At 38.9% G+C, this 15,236-nt stretch overlaps 1 protein-coding gene across 1 annotated transcript in view; it reads right to left on the bottom strand.

Moving 5' to 3' along the window:
* Positions 1-384: 384 nt before the first annotated feature.
* The window catches only part of LOC114646549 (protein IWS1 homolog), a 69,423-nt gene continuing 54,571 nt past the window's right edge, over positions 385-15,236 (bottom strand). The window contains 4 exon segments of the mRNA XM_051922567.1: positions 385-1,321; positions 7,832-7,943; positions 11,585-11,641; positions 12,734-12,845. Coding sequence (XP_051778527.1) covers positions 1,196-1,321; positions 7,832-7,943; positions 11,585-11,641; positions 12,734-12,845 — 407 coding nt within the window. The 3' untranslated portion in view covers positions 385-1,195.

Here is a 15,236-nt window from a genome sequence, read left to right as displayed (position 1 = left end):
CTTACATTGAGACAACACTCACTTAGCATTTTGTAACTTGTGCTTCATGATTGTAACTGTCCATTTCCACCAATGTGTTTGTGATTTTGCTGTTTAATAACTTGGCCCATGAGGTCTCTACAAAAAGCAGATATAATCCTGTGATCATCCACTGCTGAACGAGAGTGACTGCAGCATACCCACAAGGTAACTGAATTTACACTAAAACTGTGGTCATATTGCATCATGGGTAATCCATCATCAGAAATTTCACTCCTCACCCAATCTGTATGCTTTAAACTTGTTGCCACTCACTTCATGCTTCAAGCACGTGGTACCACCAGTAGTGGGAAATAAACACAGCCAACCACCATGATTACAGGCTGAATGGCTGTACAACATAGCTTTAGGGTTTTTTATCATTATTCATAATCATTCCAGACTGGCAAGTTGACACTTTGGGATTTTTCAAAACTCCTGAGGGGATAAATGATACAAGTACCAAAAGAAACTTGCATTACATAAGATTATTGTAGGTAATAATATTAACATTGTTTACTTTCATAAATACTGTAAAGCCAATTGGGTTATTTTTATTAATTATGGCTATCCTCTATATATGCTAAAATCTGTTTGGGGTGTAATTCAATTTAGTTTTATTAATAAATTATTTACAGTTACAGATTCAATTAAAAAAACATTAAAGAAAACATTTGTGGCTTACAAAAACCTGCAGGATAAGCCAAGACCCTGTACTAAACAATTGTAATTTACCAGAACAACAGACTCTGAAAGGCTGAAGTAGAAAAATCAATAACGTTATGACATTTTATTCATAAACAATTGCAATAACATTACAGAGAAATAAAACTGTGGCTCTCTTTCTGTACAAGAAACTCCATTTTAAGCACTTTGCTGATGAATTGTGTTCCTTCCCACTGAGGAAACCCTATAAGCCTGCATCAGAAATTGAAGGAAACATGAAGAGCCCTCTTACATTATTACAGTCTTTAAGATACCCAGACACTTATGTAGATAACCCCTTACCACCAGGGCTGAGCCATGGGACTAAACAATAGAGATGACAAAAAAACATAACAATTAATAAAAATTTCAGTAGGAAGGGGGCAGGGAGAGAGGGAAGGAGGGAGAGAGGAAGGGAGAGAGGTAGGGTTGTGGGTGAATTTGAGGTGGAGTGTTGGTCTGAGAACAAAAATCACAAAGGCATCCGGTTTCCCTCTACACTGATCTTCACAGCATGTGCAGGCTTGGTCAGCCTCTTGATGTCAGCAAATCGGCGCATTTGTTTGTCAACCCGGGATAAACCCTTCTTGGTTGGTGCCTTAAAAAAAATACAAAACACAAAACATTAGAGTGACAAAAATAGAAGAAAAAGCACATCAAGCACATGTGCAACATCACTACATGACCCAGAAGGTATCCAAAGATGAACTTGGACAGTTACAAACAGCTTTGCTGCAACAGTCCGAAGCAATACTTAATTTATTTCCATTGATAGTCATGAAAATGCCAAAAACATTTCCAAAATGTATTCATTCTTTTGACATGTGTAATGGAAAGGCTTGAGTTTAATTACATTTCCATGGTAAGGGGAAGACTAATAAAACACAGAGGGTGGTGAAGTGGTAGAGCTGCTGCCTCGCAGTAAGGAGACCTGGGTTCACTTCTTGGGTCCTCCCTGCATGGAGTTTGCATGTTCTCCCCGTGCCTGCATGGGTTTTCTCCGGGTGCTCCGGTTTCTTCCCACAGTCCAAAGACATTCCGGTGAGGTGGATTGGCGATTCTAAATTGTCCCTAGTGTGTGCTTGGTGTGTGGGTGTGTGTCCTGCGGTGGGTTGGCGCCCTGCCCAGGATTGGTTCCTGCCTTGTGCCCTGTGTTGGCTGGGATTGGCTACAGCAGACCCCGTGACCATATTCGGATTCAGCGGGTTGGAAAATGGATGGATGGTTTACAGAACCACACAATACTGGGTGAGATGTACATATTGCACCTGTGTCTGCATGGGATTTCTCTCCTGTATATTCTGGTTTTCCTTTAGCGCCACAAGGACATGTGTATTAGGTTAACCACCCATGAACTGTATATGTCAGTGACTGTGAGCTGTGATGGATTAGAAACCCCATGTAGGCTTGGTTGCTGCATCATCCCTGATGTTACACAGATAACCTCTGGACCCCAGCAATCAACTGGATTAAGCAAAAAGGCTGGATTGTAGTAATACTGTATATCCGAGTCTCTAAGAAGATTTATCAGTTACTGTAGCCTGATGGGAGCTGTAGTAAGGCTCTCAGAGGGCAGCACTTACATTTCTTTTTTCCTGCACAGTGTTGTACATTAGCCACAAATACTGTAAAACTGAGAAATTAAAAAATTTCCTAATGACCTCACCTACATTTTTCAGGGGTTGGGCACAGATCAGTGTCCTGTATCAGAATTAAGTATTAACAAGGGGAGGGAATGCTCTGTGCATTCTCATTGGCAGGCACTTCTTTGCTCTACGGTACAATTTAAAAATAAGAAAACTGGTACCAATGCTCACTTGATAAGGGTTAAATAAGGTATAGGACAGGAGAGGTATCATCGAGTGGATGAGTTAGGATTTATAGTCATCTCTGGAGTGCGTGGCTCATTATCATTAACACCTACCAAGTTCTAATACAACCTTTGATGACCAATTATCCTTTACGTCCCCATTGCAGCCGTCTCTCATTCATGCAGATTCACTCTGTATAACATCTGCAAGATCAGGTAATATCTGATGGATTATACAGCATAACGTCTGGTTTAAGCAGTGGCTTTCAAGTCTGGACTACTACAACTCTTAACCAGCAGGGGTACCCGCATCTGTAACTACGACGTTATAGAGGGTTCAAAAGAAGTGGCACATCTTGTGTTCAACCAGCCGAGACAGGCGCATGTCAGGTCCCTTTTCAGGTGACTACATTGGCTCCCTGTAGCAGCAGGCTTTACATTCAAATCTCTGATGCTTCCCAAACAGAATAGTCAATGGGTCAGGCACCAAGGTATACAGAGGAACTCAATTGGTTCTACTCTCCTTCTTGCCTACTCAGGTTGGCTAGTAAAAAGTGTCTGGTGAAGCCACCTTTACATGGCACCCAATCTCAATCCAGACTCTTTTAATGAGTATTTCCTAAATGTGAAATGAGCTGCTCACCTCCATCTGAACTGTTTCTCCCCCAAGGTTTTTAAGAAGTATTTGAAGATTCTCTTGTTCTGAGAATATCGGTTTAATTAACAGTGATTTTGAAATAACTGGTCTTGTGTTATTCTGTTTGCTTTAGAACTCTTCACTTAAAATGGTTAATTTCGGATACCCTGTCTTGTAACACTTATTTCAAAACAGTCCCCAGTCTGAAGTCTACTAAATCATGATGATCTATACTAATAAAAGGCAAAGCCCTCACTGACTCACTGACTCATCACTAATTCTCCAACTTCCCGTGTAGGTAGAAGTCTGAAATTTGGCAGGCTCATTCCTTACAGCTTACTTACAAAAGTTAGGCAGGTTTTATTTTGAAATTCTACGCGTAATGGTCATAACTGGAACCTGTTTTTTGTCCATATACTCTAATAGAGGAGACAGGAACGAAGGTAAATGACGTTAATTGTTGACTGTCTTTTAATACTATGTACTTGTTGAGTGTCTTTTAATACTGTGTAAGAATACATATTAACACATGTGCAATTAAACGTGTGCATTTACGGGGTGATTTCTCAGGCTTAAAAGCTCGCCTTTTATTAAAAAGGTAAATGCAAACTCTTTTCATTCTGAAGGGCACAAACCACGTTAGATTTCAGCCGTTAAACGCGCAAAAATGTCAGTACACCAGATAAATAAGCGCAACATATTATCAGTTGTATTGTATGCTTACAATACATATACAAATGTGTTAATCGTTAACTAATATTATGGGATGGTGTTATTCCTCTAGACAAAAACTGGTGTAACAGGGACAGGTTCATGGGCCTCCTTGTTCGCACAAGCTTTTCAGTTCTGCCCACAAATTTTCAATCGGATTAAGGGCAGGGCTTTGTGATGGCCACTCCAATACCTTGACCTTGTTGCCCTAAAGCCATTTTGCCACAAATATAGAGGTATGCTTGGGTTCATTGTACAATTGGAAGACCCATTTGCAACTCAGCTTCAACTTCCTTGCTGAGCTGTTGAGGTGTTACTGCAGTATATCTATGACAGTTGGGATGGTGTTCTTCGGCTTACAAGCCGCACTCCTTTTCCTCCTAACATAATGATGGTCAATATTGCCAAACAGTTTAATCTTGGATTCATCATACCAAAGGACATTTCTTCAGACGGTAATATCTTAGTCCCCATGTGCCACTGCAAACTAAAGTCTGGCTTTTTTATGGTGGCTTTGGAGCTTTGACTTCCTTCTTGCTGAGCAGCCTTTCAGGTTATGTTGATATAGGGCTTGTCTTACTGTGGATACAGATGCTTGTCTACCTTCTTCCTCCAGCATCGTCAAAGGTCCTTTGCTGTTGTTCTGGGACTGATTTGCACTTTTTCTGCCAAAGTACATTCTTCTCTAGGAGACAGAATGTGTCTCATTCCCGAGTGGTATGACGGCTGTCTGGTCACATGATGTTTATACTTGAGCATTATTGTTTGTACACATGAATGTGGAACCTTCAGGAGTTTGGAAATTGTTCCCAAGAATGAACCAGATTTGTGGAGGTCCACAATTTTTTCGGAGGTCTTGGCTGATTTTTTTTTTTTCCCATTATGTCAAGCAAAGGGGCATAAGACTGATGACAGGCCTTAACCATTCACATGTTGACTCCAGTTAGGTTAATTGGCAATCAAAAGCTAATTGTCTAATTGCCTAAAGGATTGACATAATTTTCTGCAACTTTCCAAGCTCTTCAAAGGCATAGTTAACAAAGGGTATATAAACTTGTGACCCACCGAAATTGTGATAGTTAATAAAAAGTGAAATAATCTGAGAACATTTTTAGAAAAAATTACTTTTGCCCTGAACAAAGTAGATGACTTAAACGGTTGAACAAATTTAGTTTGTTTGTATAAAATCTGTGGTGGGGTTATAAAGTGAGTTTTAAAGAATTCACCCAAAGTGTATGTAAATTTCTGATTTCAGCTCTATATTACAGATACTGTACAATACAAACAGTACTGACTAAAAAAGGAAGTTGTCATTAACCTATTTTGCATAAATTCAAAGAGTGTTTTAGGCTTGTAGCAGCAAACATGACTAGCCTTTTCATAAACTGCACCTATCACATTAATGTCCACACAGACTAACAATGACATTGAGCCAAAAAATGGGTCAAATATATAAATCTGTCAAAAATGCAAAGCCAAAATTTTGAACCAATTACTTGGCCTATCAAAATAACCATTAAACATCATGCACACCAAACCAGTTTTTCTTTTTGTAAACATGTATATCAATGTCGAAGCTGTCAATACTGTACTTGATACAGAAGGAAATAATGCAAGATAGAAACCTGTCCTAGAAAGGATACCAGGATACACCTGGGACTGCGAGTACAACTACTCACACAATATGTTGAATTTACCTGTCAACATATGTATTTTATATCTGAGATACTTATGCTCATTTTTTTTTTAAACATTATATATTACATCCATCCATCTTCAAGCCTGCCTAACCCCATTCAGAGTCACAGAGTGCACAGCCTATACTGGCAGCATAGTGCAGAAGGCAGAGACCAGCCCACCACAGGGCACAGACAAGAGACATTCTCTCACTTGTATGGAGCCAATTTAGAGTCACCATTTACCTTGGCACATATTTTTGGTTTCTGGGAGGAAAACAGGAGTACATTGTTAAAAAGAACACTCAAGTGTCTTCAGTATGAAACCGTGAAGACTCCACACATACCATATTTCTCAGATGTTCTCCATTCTTTCTTTTCTAATATTCAACTGAAACAGATTTTAGGATGGGCACGTGTGTGCAAATTGGATAGGGGTAGCTAGTTATGTGTTGGCTCATTTTTAATCTCATTTTTTGGCTGCTAGTTAAGAAAAAAGTTATTTAAAATTAAGGAAAAAGAAGCATGTTTCATTAGCAGTAATAACTGGGTACCAATTAGGGTTAGAGTTAAACCTGCAGCCACTGAGGTCCTCCAGGATCTGAGTTTAACATCCGCCCCCCCAAAACCTAAAGACAGTCCTCACACCTGGATTAGTAGGGTCAAGACCTAACCATTATTCACCCTGTAAATCTTGCTATGGGCTTCCAAAAGTTCTCTGACCACACCCTCAGGCATCCACATTTTCTACAATGCTAATGCTGCTGCTGGAGGAAGAGAACTTCATTTTGGATGTCAAATATTATACCTCTCTCTAACTAAACCATGTCTTTGGCTTGCCTTTGTTTACATTTCCATACAAAATATGTACAATACAGTAGCACATTCTGTTTACTGATTTCCATTTTTTAAATAGTCACAACATGCTTGAGTTTTAGTGGTTATTTTACTACTATTACTGAACACATGCAGGAACACTCAAACATTTGTGCAACCCATGCCACATTTGTCAGAATATGGCAGTAAAAAGAACACAGATACTGCATTTGGGTTTCTTCAAAGCAACTGATATAAAACATTTTCAAAGGTCTGTCCTGTTCAGGAAGACTTTCAGAAAGCTTTTCATGCATTCTCTGTAATTTTAAAAGTTTCTTAGCACTTCCCAAGTGCAGATGTGTGCTAGTAGTTGCATATGTTGCAAGCAAACATCAGTTAGGTGGCACTAGTTCCTGAATAACAGCCCTGTAGACATGTACAAGCAGGAACCACTTACAAACTCTTCTGAGATGTGTTCAGAAGGTACAGGCCTCCTTCTACTACAGAGGCATCCTGTTGCCCTCCACGCTGATTTTTACAGCACCCTGCAACCTCCGCAGTTTCCTCTCTTCTGCAATGCGCCTCTTGTGCTTTTCCAAGCGGCTGATGGCTTTCTTTGAATACCGTGTCTATTAAATACCATTCCAAACCCAAATCAAGAAGTTAGATGACATGAAACTCTATACTACTGTTTCATTTTACAATACAGGCTGCTTTGAGTTTGATACTTTGCTATTTACTGAAGAGTTTACATACAATTTTATTCACTGAAAATATTACTACTATTTACTCTGTAGTAATCATTTTCTGAAATAAGCATCTTAACCAATTGAAGCTATAGGGATAAAAGAATCAACATACAGAATTTAGATGACAGAGAAGGAAATCAGTCTATGTCTTTATATTACAAACTAGCAGCAGCACCTAGAGTAGTTTTGATTATAATTGTAATAAACCTAAAAGACAATGCAAAGCCATCAAGCCAACTGTTGGGTAACTTTATGTAAGGCTGTTTCTGTTTTGCAAATCTGGTAGCATGCAAAAAAGGATATCCAGAAATGGAGCCACTAACAGGAAATACTTTTGCAGCAACATGGTGGTATGTTTGATCATATTCAGATACTAAGGCCATTTTATCTTTATATGAGCTAGAAATGGCAATTTTAATTACATATAAATAAATAAGGATAATCCCTGCACTCCCACACAAAAATCAAAAAGAATTAAACGATCAAAAGCATAATCAACTGCTAGTCAGTAACTGTAAAGTCAGAGTACACTGAACGAAAGTATTTGGGAAACTGGGGATACCAAAACCTTATTTATAAAAAGTGAATTGACGAGATGAAACAATCTCTGAAAGTTAAAAAAAATTTGTTGAGAAAAAGCAATCTCTGAAAGTTAATCAGAAATCACAAAGTCCAGCCACAGCTTAACAACTTATACTTATAAACTCACTCTGTTAGTTTCTCCATCTACATTCCATTTAGGCCGTACGACATAGTCTTTGTTGGAGGGCATGGGCACTCGTGCCCGGGCACAAAATCCAGGGTCTCCAGGTCGCAGTGCTCTAAAAAGGAACAGAATTAGAAAGGTGAAATAATTTCCAAATAACTTCAGATAAGAGTTAAGATCAATCAGTGCATTTCAATATCAGTTTTACAGAGCTGGTATCAGCAAAGGAATGTCTGAGATACACTTCTGCTCAAAATTTGCTAGTTTGGAATCACCAATTACACCCAACATGTATTACTTTAGGAATGTGGGAAGAAAACTACTACACTATACAGACAACGAATAGGTGGAAGATTTGAACCCAGGACAGCAGTGTTATATTCACTGTTCCGCCCCTTAAACCAGAGTGTCCAATGAAAAAACGCAGCAGTACAGAGGGAAACACAAGAAATGCCCTTTTGGAGCACTAACCTTTTAAAACATTAATGTGGTTTAATGCTTCTACTGCTCTCTTCCTCATATGGTAATACTGGAGTTAAAATACTTAAGATTAAAGAATAGTTAAAATGCAACAAATATGCTTTCTCAGTATGAAACAACAGACCCTTTCATACCGGCATGACACTCTAGGATGTTAAGATACATTTCCAGGTCAAAGGTATCCCAGTAAATTCAACCAGGTATTTCCCAACAAAATTACACTGTATAAGGTAGCATCATAGCACTTTTGTCTCATGCCTGCCACTCATTTATTGTAGATGTGTAGTTGCACATTCTCCGATTTTCATAAGACATGCAGTCTTGAGTAAATGGTGATTACAAACTCTCCTGGGAGTATGCATTGCAATGGACTGGCACTCTGTCCAATGTTATATCCTGTCTCATGCCCAAGTAGCTCAAGGAAAGGCTGCAATTTACATTGGCTATGAACTTAATTAAATGGGTTAATGCCTGAATATCAGTTTATAGTGGATTGTTATTGATGTCCTGTCCATTTCTAATGCAGACTAGACTAGAACAGTCAGCAGCCATGTCAGGACTAAAAAAGGCAAACACCAGGCTTTTTTAGTTGAAATCCAGTCCCATGCTTTTATTATGGAAGAGACAAAATACTGTGCTGATTACGCACAAACAAATTAGTGATTTCACTGGAGAACACCATTCTCTGAACTATAAATCAAGACCCCTCCATAAAATGGACTCCATACATATCACACACAGCCTTGTTAAGGACATGCACCACCAAACATACAAAAGAAATGGCATGAGGAAAGCATCTGTATGTTAAAAGTCTTTCTATCATAAATCACTGTAATTGTTAGCCTAAATCAAAAGCCCATGTGAAAATGTCATCTTCATGATGCAAACATTTCCAAGAGGGTAGAAAAAAAAAACCATGACAGTGGCCTTTCACCTAGTTTAACGTATACATGTTGCAATATGAGATGTAAAATTTAATGATCCTGACGTATATGATACAGCACAGGCATACATTAGGAACAAATTTACTATGTATGTAAAATTCAATCAATTCATCAGTATAATTTACTGAGTACTGTTTTACATGCAGTGCAATTCTCCACGCTACTGTTTAGATCTGGCAGTACCATGCTGACAGGGTATGCGCTCAAAAAGAAGAAGTCTGTCTGCATTCTCAGTACCATGCACCGCAACATGGAGATTGGGCAAGATCAGGGGACAGCAAAAAAGTTCAAATGGCAATACTGTTTTCAAATAACAACGTTTTCATGCGTGGATGTGTGTGTGCATGCACGAAAGAGGCAGAGACAGATTTGATGTCATTCAGGTGGCTACTGGAATATAAAATAAACACTTTCACCAAGGTATAATGAAACAAGTGTGCTTTTAATTAAAAATGAAGCTAAATTTAACAAATTCAACTGACAAGAAGATACCAAGAAGACATGATTCACCAGCATTTGTGTGTCTGCTTATATCCCTTCAGTGATATCTTTTACAAGTAGCAAAAATATACATCGGGTGTTACTTACTCAAATCAAAAATATGTTTTTAATTATATTATAGTAATAATAATAATAGCAGCTCACTACTCAAAACGAGGAGAGCCCAGGCTCGACCTTGCAACTTCTTGATTAAAAGGTAGCAGCTGTTACCTCTGCGCCAGCCAAGCAGACATGTCGAAATTCTATCAATTGATATTTGGGCTTGGGTTTTTACTCACTGATAACAATTTGAAAATTGAATGATTTATTTTTCTTCGGTGGTATTCTTGAATAAAAGCGCACTTGTTTTATTATACCTTTTGTGAAAGTGTTTATGTGATATTTGGACTTCAGTCTTCACACATTAAACACTTCACATAAGTATTTTGTCATTATTAGTATAACATGAAAAAAGGTTTCTGTTTTAGTTATGTGTTCAACATTTCTTGCCTCACGTTTCATGTCATCCAACATTTATCTAGATCGTTGTACAAATGTATGTATTTCAAATAATGATGTATTACTTTCCCTATACAATTCAAGGCACCTCACACCTAGATTAACAGACTTGAGTTGGGAGAATTTTGCGACTGACTTCAGCTGAGTTGGTGGGGGATGGGATAGCAGGCTGCTTGTGCTGATTGACACATTTGCAAAACAAAAACGTTGATGAAGAGGTACGAGGGAATTTAAAGTGGCCCAGAATTACAACTTTTTTCATAGGCTTCAAGGATTCTAGTGTTAATAACTGCAGCTCACTACTCAAAATGGTAAATGAGAGGAGGACCCAGGCTCGAACCTGTAACCTGTTGATTATGAGGCAGCAGCTCTTACCTCTGCACCAGCCAAGCTAATATGTTTACTTTGTGTCGATTGATATTTGGGCTTGGGTTTTTAAAAATTGACAGCAAAATGTAAATTGAATAATTACATTTTCTTCGGTTATATTCTTGACTAAAAGTGCGCTTGTTTTGTTATACATTTTGTGAAAGTGTCTATTTGATATTTGGACTTTAGTCTTCACACATTATACACTTCATGTCAGCATTTTGTCATTATTACTATAACATGAAAAAAGTTTCTGTTTTAGTTAAGTGTTCAATATTTCTAACCTTGCATTTCCGGTCATCCTACGTTTACATAGATCGTTGAAGACACGGAACACTAACAAAATATTATTTACTCTATACACCTCCAGACACTTAACTCCCAGAAAAGAGAGAATTTTGCATCTGACTTGACTGCAGCTGCCACTGTGGGGGGTGGGATAGCAGGCTTCTTGAGGTGATTGACACATTTGCAAACAAAGACACTGAAGAGGAGGTGGACGGGAATTGTGTGGCCTGGCGTTACAAAATTTTCATAGGCTTCAGGGATTCTAGTGTTAAACAACCTTTTCCTTACATGTTTGCCACATGTAGTGTCAAATGGTTTGTGTGTATTGGCTTGATCTCTGGTTTCAAAACCCTTCTTACAGATCTCAGTGGGGTGTGCAATGCAGACCTCTCATCTTTTCTAATTGTCACTTCTGGCAAAGCGGTATATGTTTGGTGTTTGATGCTATCTCTTGCAAAATTCATAATAATTGAGTTAGTAGAAGGCACATGGGGAGGCTGTTAGCTCAAATGGGAGCCGTCTGAAATTAATGTTTTCCCAGGATTGCAAACATGAGGAAAAACTGGTCTTCTTGATGTCTAGATCCATGGAATTATCCATCTTTAAGAGCTTTGAATTATCTGTTGTTTTTCTTTCAATTTTAATTAACTTTTGAAAATAGAATGCTTATACTTACTTCTCTTCTCCTGTCAGCACCTTCTCCAAATCTCGTCGGGGCGTTTGACCTCCAGAACTGCACAGACACAGGAAGAGAGACAGAGGGGAAAAAAACAGAAACAATTACTAGGGTCCAAAATGAAAACCGATTCTTAGCTACCTGAAGCTCTCCATCTTGCTTTCATATAAAGTAAAAAAAAAAAAACAAAAAAAAAAAAAACCTATGACTCTCTATAAAGAAAGCTTGTAAAGTTCGATCATAAGTACGTGGAGTTGGCGGCCCTTTTAGACTACAATATTGATGAAACTATTTTTGAAAACATCTAACAACTAGTGCAATGGACTAGGCTACACACCAGTTCAGGTGGCAAAATTATTTGCCCTGGACACCCATCCTTTGAAATTCCAACTGAGTCAATGCAGTTTAAAAGTATGATAGATTGCAGTTCTACATGTTACATCTGAGCAGACTATCAACTATCACAAGGCGTGAGATATGGTGAGCTACATCTGTATCAATTTAGGCACTCTGATACGGAAAGCCCAAAGCAGCAGCAACTAATATTTTTGAACTGAATATTTCACCTTTGTTTTATAAGTCTAAAGTCAGGTGCATATGCGCAGCTGCTTTTTCAACCAACTTTACAGCCCTGATCAGTGGTAAACATGGTACTTTCTTATCTATCACACAGATCTATGATATTTATCAGGCATTTGCATGAATGTTGTAAAAATCAATGTATTTTTTTCATAACTCACTTATCCAGTTCAGGGTCACATTGCTGGGTAATAGCAGGCTAGAGTGCAGCCAGGCAGCATTGAGTTCAATTCTAGGAATAACCTCTGAAGTATTACTGCATCTCAGCTTGCATTCACTGACACACTCATATTGTTTCATGCTTGGTCAATTTAGAGTTCCAGTTAAGCTAACAGACACACTTCTAGTATTTAGGAGAACAATAAGAGCCATTTGAGAAAAATCCATACCGGCACCTGGCAAAAGTTTAAGTTTCACACAGCCATGTTCCTGTATATCAAAATGTTACATGATAAATGCCACTAATGAAAGTAGAGAGTAAATATTTGCTGACAATGTTCAGGCATACAGTAAATGCTTCCTTAATCTACTCATGAATACTACACTGAAACTTAAGCATCAGACACATACCTAAGTCGCTGACGAGGTGCAACCTGCTGGTCCAAATCCCTCTGTTGCCTTTCTTCTCTCGTCATACCCTTGTAATTAGATGACAATCCAAAGATCGGTCGTGACCATTCATCTGGTGAAACATTCTCAATTGTTAATTCAAGTCTTTTTAGATTAATTTTTATGTGATACTATTTTAATATAAATACATATATAAAATTAGAAAAATAATGAAGTATCATTATTGCTAACTACCTAAAGAAAATTTCATTTGGCTGAAGGTATACCTCACTGGGCCACTAACAGCAACCAAATGTCTAGAATGACAGCAGGTCTCAAATCTATATACAAATAATACTGAATAACAACATATTTGTTTTTTATTTACTATTAGCTGAGGCAAGCAGCTGGGGGTGGTACCCAGCCGGGACGCCTGGGAGGAGCAGAGGAGGGATTACGCCTCCTCCAGACCACAAGGGGGCGACCGCCTTGTTGGCTTTGGGAACCACGGGAACAGAGCTTAGAAGCTCAACCCTATAGGGGCCCGTGGTCACCGCCAGGGAGCGCCCCAATGCCTGAGGAGCCCTGGCCCTCAGCACTTCCGCCACACCCGGAAGTGCTGGGGGGAAGAAGACCAGGGACAGGGCTTCCGGGTGCACTGTCGCCACTTCCACCACACCGGGGAGTGCTGGCAGGCACTCATTGGGAGGCACCTGGAGCACATCCGGGTAGGTATAAAAGGGGCCGCCTCCCTCCATTTGATGGCTGGAGTCAGGAGGAAGAGAGACAGAGCTGGGGAGAAGAGGAGTGGAGGCGGACCTGAGGAAAGGCATTGTGGAAGAAAGTCTGGACTTTGGGGGAGTATTGGGTTGTGTGCTGTGTTTTCACTGTAAATAATGAATAAACGTGTGTTGGTGCTTGAACCATTGGTGTCTGGGCTGTTCCCCACAAGCTGAAGTACCCAGCATTGCCCAGGTATATTTGAAGAATGGGTTCAGAAAATAAAGCAAAGGTTTATGTGTTTAACTGGTGACCCTGTAGTTATTGTTAGCCTTCACATCTGCTATCCACACTGCCTCTCTTGCAGTATTTCTGGTCTTGTGAGTTGAGAACTTGTTCCTTTTTGGATCTGATTGGACTTCAGAATTGTGGTAACTCTATGCTGGGTTATAACCATAAATGCTGTTATATCTGACGCTCGTGCTCTTAGTTCAAGGTAGACAATGCAGAGTGCTTAAATTATGAAGAAAAGCCGACAGGAATTAAACTACAACCTTTGATTCTCCTTTGTGTTGCAATGCACCCCCATTCTCGATCAATCCTCACTCAACACCCCCACACTCAACTGCAAAAAGCACACAATACTTCTTTTTATGTTACAACAGACAAAAGAAGCATGCAGTGTTCCCCAGTAAGTATATTAAACTCTGGCCATTCTGTCTAATACTCTGACTTCAGTCTATTCAGATAGATACTGTATTTCTCTTGTTCTAATGCCAGCAGGTGCCACTGAGGTACAAACTGTAGAGCTTGGGGTAGGGAAGGGGGTATGGAACAACAACTTTAAAAAAGGGCTCCAAAGTAGTTTCTCTTGTCCTAGAGTGCAACTATGCAAAATCTGGTCCAGATCAGTCAAACAGTGCAGGATTGTACAGGGAACATAAGACAAAAGACAGACATTCTGATGGATTGATTGATCAAGGCCAAAATACATTTCATCAACTTACATATGCCTTCAATTCCTTAAAGAAGAAATTTCACTTAACATTTGAAGTCACTGCATCAGAAGTGACTTTAAAACTCATTATTGTCTGACGGCAATCAAGATCCATGTTAAGTTACTATACAGTACAGGCAATAGTCCATTACTGAGAACAATAATTTATTATTGCTTTGTCTTTTGGCCTAGTGAGTTGGCTGCCCACACTGTAGCTTCTAACTGTAAGACTGAGATACAAGTTCCCACACATCCTGTGGGCTTGAACCTTTCTTTAAGCACCTTTGAGAACTTCATTAAATATGTACTTTAGGAGAGAAGCATAATGTAAACTGTACTTTGTGTTCTAAGATTGCTCCATGTTCAGTAAAAAACTTGTGTGTTTACAACAAAGCAAAGGAAGGACTTATTTCTGAAAATGTTCGCAATTTAAGTATATGACAATCAAATATTTTTACCATCCAAATAGCACATAACATGTAAGCATGGTACTGGGACGTCTAAGGATTTGTATGTTTTCAGTTTTTAAGTATCCTTTAAATGGTTGTTGTATGTTATTCAGATGTTGCTTTAAAGCATAAGTTTCTTGCAAAGCCACATACATCAGCCTTTAACCTCCTCCCAGACATGAAACCTAATAGTACAGAAGATGATTATTTATAGAATGGAGTAAAATTAAGTGGTATTCCTTTCAGTTATTAATCCATGTCAAATCTTTTAGGAGAAGTGATGACAAAATATAACTTACACTTGTACTGCCACACTAAGGAAACCCCACAATTTCACGGAGTCACTTCCCTTGTAGAA

This window comes from Erpetoichthys calabaricus, chromosome 2, assembly GCF_900747795.2.
Source record: "Erpetoichthys calabaricus chromosome 2, fErpCal1.3, whole genome shotgun sequence".
NCBI classification, from domain to species: Eukaryota; Metazoa; Chordata; class Cladistia; order Polypteriformes; family Polypteridae; genus Erpetoichthys; species Erpetoichthys calabaricus.
The sequence above is the reverse complement of the archived record's forward strand: the minus strand, read 5'-3'. Positions and strand labels throughout refer to the sequence as shown.